The following is a 2,701-nucleotide window of genomic DNA, read 5'->3' as shown; positions in this document are numbered from 1 at the left end:
CCAACACCATTATTTGTTAATACTGGCTGGCTGTTCTCATGCTGTGAATTGAACATGAGTTCAACCTCTTTATCTAAGAGTGGGTGTTGGCTGTATTATTTAGTTAAGTAATCCCTTTTTAGGGAACGTTTACATCTAGCTCCGGCTGTTTACTCCTGTGCACTGCACTACATTCAGATTCTAGGAACTTAAGGACTTTTCTAACCCCGACACAGTCGGAGTGGGAAGTTTCCCAGTTTGTCAAGAGAACCTACAGCAGCATTATACCGTTAAAACAGAACTGTACTGGTTCAGCTCACCAACATGACAACGTGGTTCCTTTCACTTTCCGTCCCCCTCCGCAGAAAGTGGCGAAGACGGCCGCAGTGGACAGACTGACGGACACCAGCAGGTACACGGGCTCCCACAAAGAGCGCTTCGACGAGAGTGGGAAGGGGCGGGGCAAAGGGGGGCGGGAGGAGCTGGTGGAGAACACGGGATACGTTGGCTCCTACAAGAACGCCGGAACCTACGAGGAGAAAACCAAGGCCAAGTAGACCACCGGGCTAGGGCCAGGCGCTGTGGTCAACAGGACCACAGCATGGGTTGTGTCCCAAATGACCCCCTACTCTAAATAGCGCACTACTCTTGACCAGAGCACTATTGGGTCCTGGTCTAAAGTAGTCCACTGTATAGGGAATAGGGTGCCATTTGAGACTCATCCAGGGTCATTATCCCCCCCACCCCCACAGTCGGGACCAAACCCTGAACTCCAAACTCTGACCTTTGACCCCTAACCACAGGCTTAAACCTAGGCCCTGTTCGACAGAGGCTATCCTCTCTTATCTTTGAGATGTTCTGAGGGTGTGTTGTGTTGTGTTGTAATTGGGGATGATGAGGGAGGGAGAGAGCATGTCCTTTACTCGTAGGATGTTGTTATAGTTAGGGAGGTTGAAATGTGTTTCAGTCTAGAGAGGTTGAGGGGATCTCCTAAAGCAGAGACATGACCGATAGAGAGGTTGAGGGGATCTCCTAAAGCAGAGACATGACCGATAGAGAGGTTGAGGGGATCTTCTAAAGCAGAGACATGACCGATAGAGAGGTTGAGGGGATCTCCTAAAGCAGAGACATGACCGATAGAGAGGTTGAGGGGATCTCCTTAAGCAGAGACATGACCGATAGAGAGGTTGAGGAGGATCTCCTAAAGCAGAGACATGACCGATAGAGAGGTTGAGGGGATCTCCTAAAGCAGAGACATGACCGATGGAGAGGTTGAGGGGATCTCCTAAAGCAGAGACATGACCGATAGAGAGGTTGAGGGGGATCTCCTAAAGCAGAGACATGACCGATAGAGAGGTTGAGGGGATCTCCTAAAGCAGAGACATGACCGATAGAGAGGTTGAGGGGGATCTCCTAAAGCAGAGACATGACCGATTGAGAGGTTGAGGGGATCTCCTAAAGCAGAGACATGACCGATAGAGAGGTTGAGGGGATCTCCTAAAGCAGAGACATGACCGATTTGTGTTTCCAGATGACTAGATCAGAACGCTCTGTTTACTGTCACACCTAGCCTGGCCTGAGACTGTACATAGACCTGTGATATACAATACCTTTACCTTGCTTTTGTCTTACATGTTGAGTTGCGCTGTGACGTTCTGATGCAAGAGTTACTCTGGAATTTAATTAAACATCCACCCGTAAAGTAAACGTCGCCGAGACCGTGATTAGACAAAAACACATACTGGTAAAATAATCTGACATTGTGCCATGTTCAATAGGCTTCCACCATCACGAATGTCCTCTTTTGATTTGAATTGAGTTCACTTTTCTTACAGTATATTTAATCTTTCTTACAGTATAAAAAACATCTCTTAGACTCATAGTTTCAGGGTTCATCTTTAGAACTATAGTTTTAGAACTAGCTTAACTTTTTATTTTGAGGCTATTTCTTAATGCATTGCTCATGGCTTTCAAACGTTTCAATCTATTTTCTCTCTTTTGGTTCTTTGATTTATTGTTGGTTTGGTGTTGCAGAAACTGGACGACGGCTGCATTGAAGGGGAATTTGTTGTATAAAAGTGGTAATAAAATGTTTCTCTTTAGTTTGTGTGGTTTCTTTTATTCCAATTCTGAGTGGAATTATTTACAAATGTCATTACTTAAATATATGATGAGTCAGTGAGCGACTCATAATTTATGAAACCAGGAAGTGTCCAATGGCATGTCCTTTAGCCAAAGGCTTTCTCATGTTTAAACAATAATGTATTCTTCTAATAAACAGGTAACTAGCCTGTGTTGAATTCAATTTAATGTATTGGGGTAAAAACCTATACAACTATATGTCCTGTATTCCCAGAGGATAGCACTTTAAAGTATTCATAAAAATACGAGTTTCCAAATCATTGTCCTTGATGGTAAAAACAAAAAGTGTGTGACTGTGTGGTGTGAAAGCACAACATTTTTAATACACCGACTAAACAAAAGACATCAGACTGAAGTCGCAGACTTTTCTACAGATTCCTTCACTTGAAGAACAAGAATCCCAGCAGACTTTTCTACAGATTCCTTCACTTGAAGAACAAGAATCCCAGCAGACTTTTCTACAGATTCCTTCACTTGAAGAACCAGAATCACAGATGAATTCTCCAACTCCTCTCTACTCTGATCTGACATTTAAAGGGCCAATCCAGCTGGATCTTTGTTCAAGTCTTTCCTATTGACC

General features: G+C 44.0%; 1 protein-coding gene across 1 annotated transcript in view; it reads left to right on the top strand.

Annotated features, from left to right (window-relative positions):
* Positions 1–2,080, top strand: part of tppp3 (tubulin polymerization-promoting protein family member 3) — a 7,185-nt gene extending 5,105 nt beyond the window's left edge. Inside the window, exon 3 of the mRNA XM_084189333.1 lies at positions 345–2,080. Within this exon, the coding sequence (XP_084045459.1) occupies positions 345–536 (192 nt within the window). The 3' untranslated portion in view covers positions 537–2,080. The remainder of the gene's footprint in view (positions 1–344) is intronic.
* Positions 2,081–2,701: the final 621 nt, after the last annotated feature.

Source organism: Coregonus lavaretus, assembly GCF_964263955.1.
Source record: "Coregonus lavaretus genome assembly, contig: HAP1_SCAFFOLD_1791, whole genome shotgun sequence".
Classification (NCBI taxonomy): domain Eukaryota; kingdom Metazoa; phylum Chordata; class Actinopteri; order Salmoniformes; family Salmonidae; genus Coregonus; species Coregonus lavaretus.
This window is presented reverse-complemented; position numbering and strand designations above follow the sequence as displayed.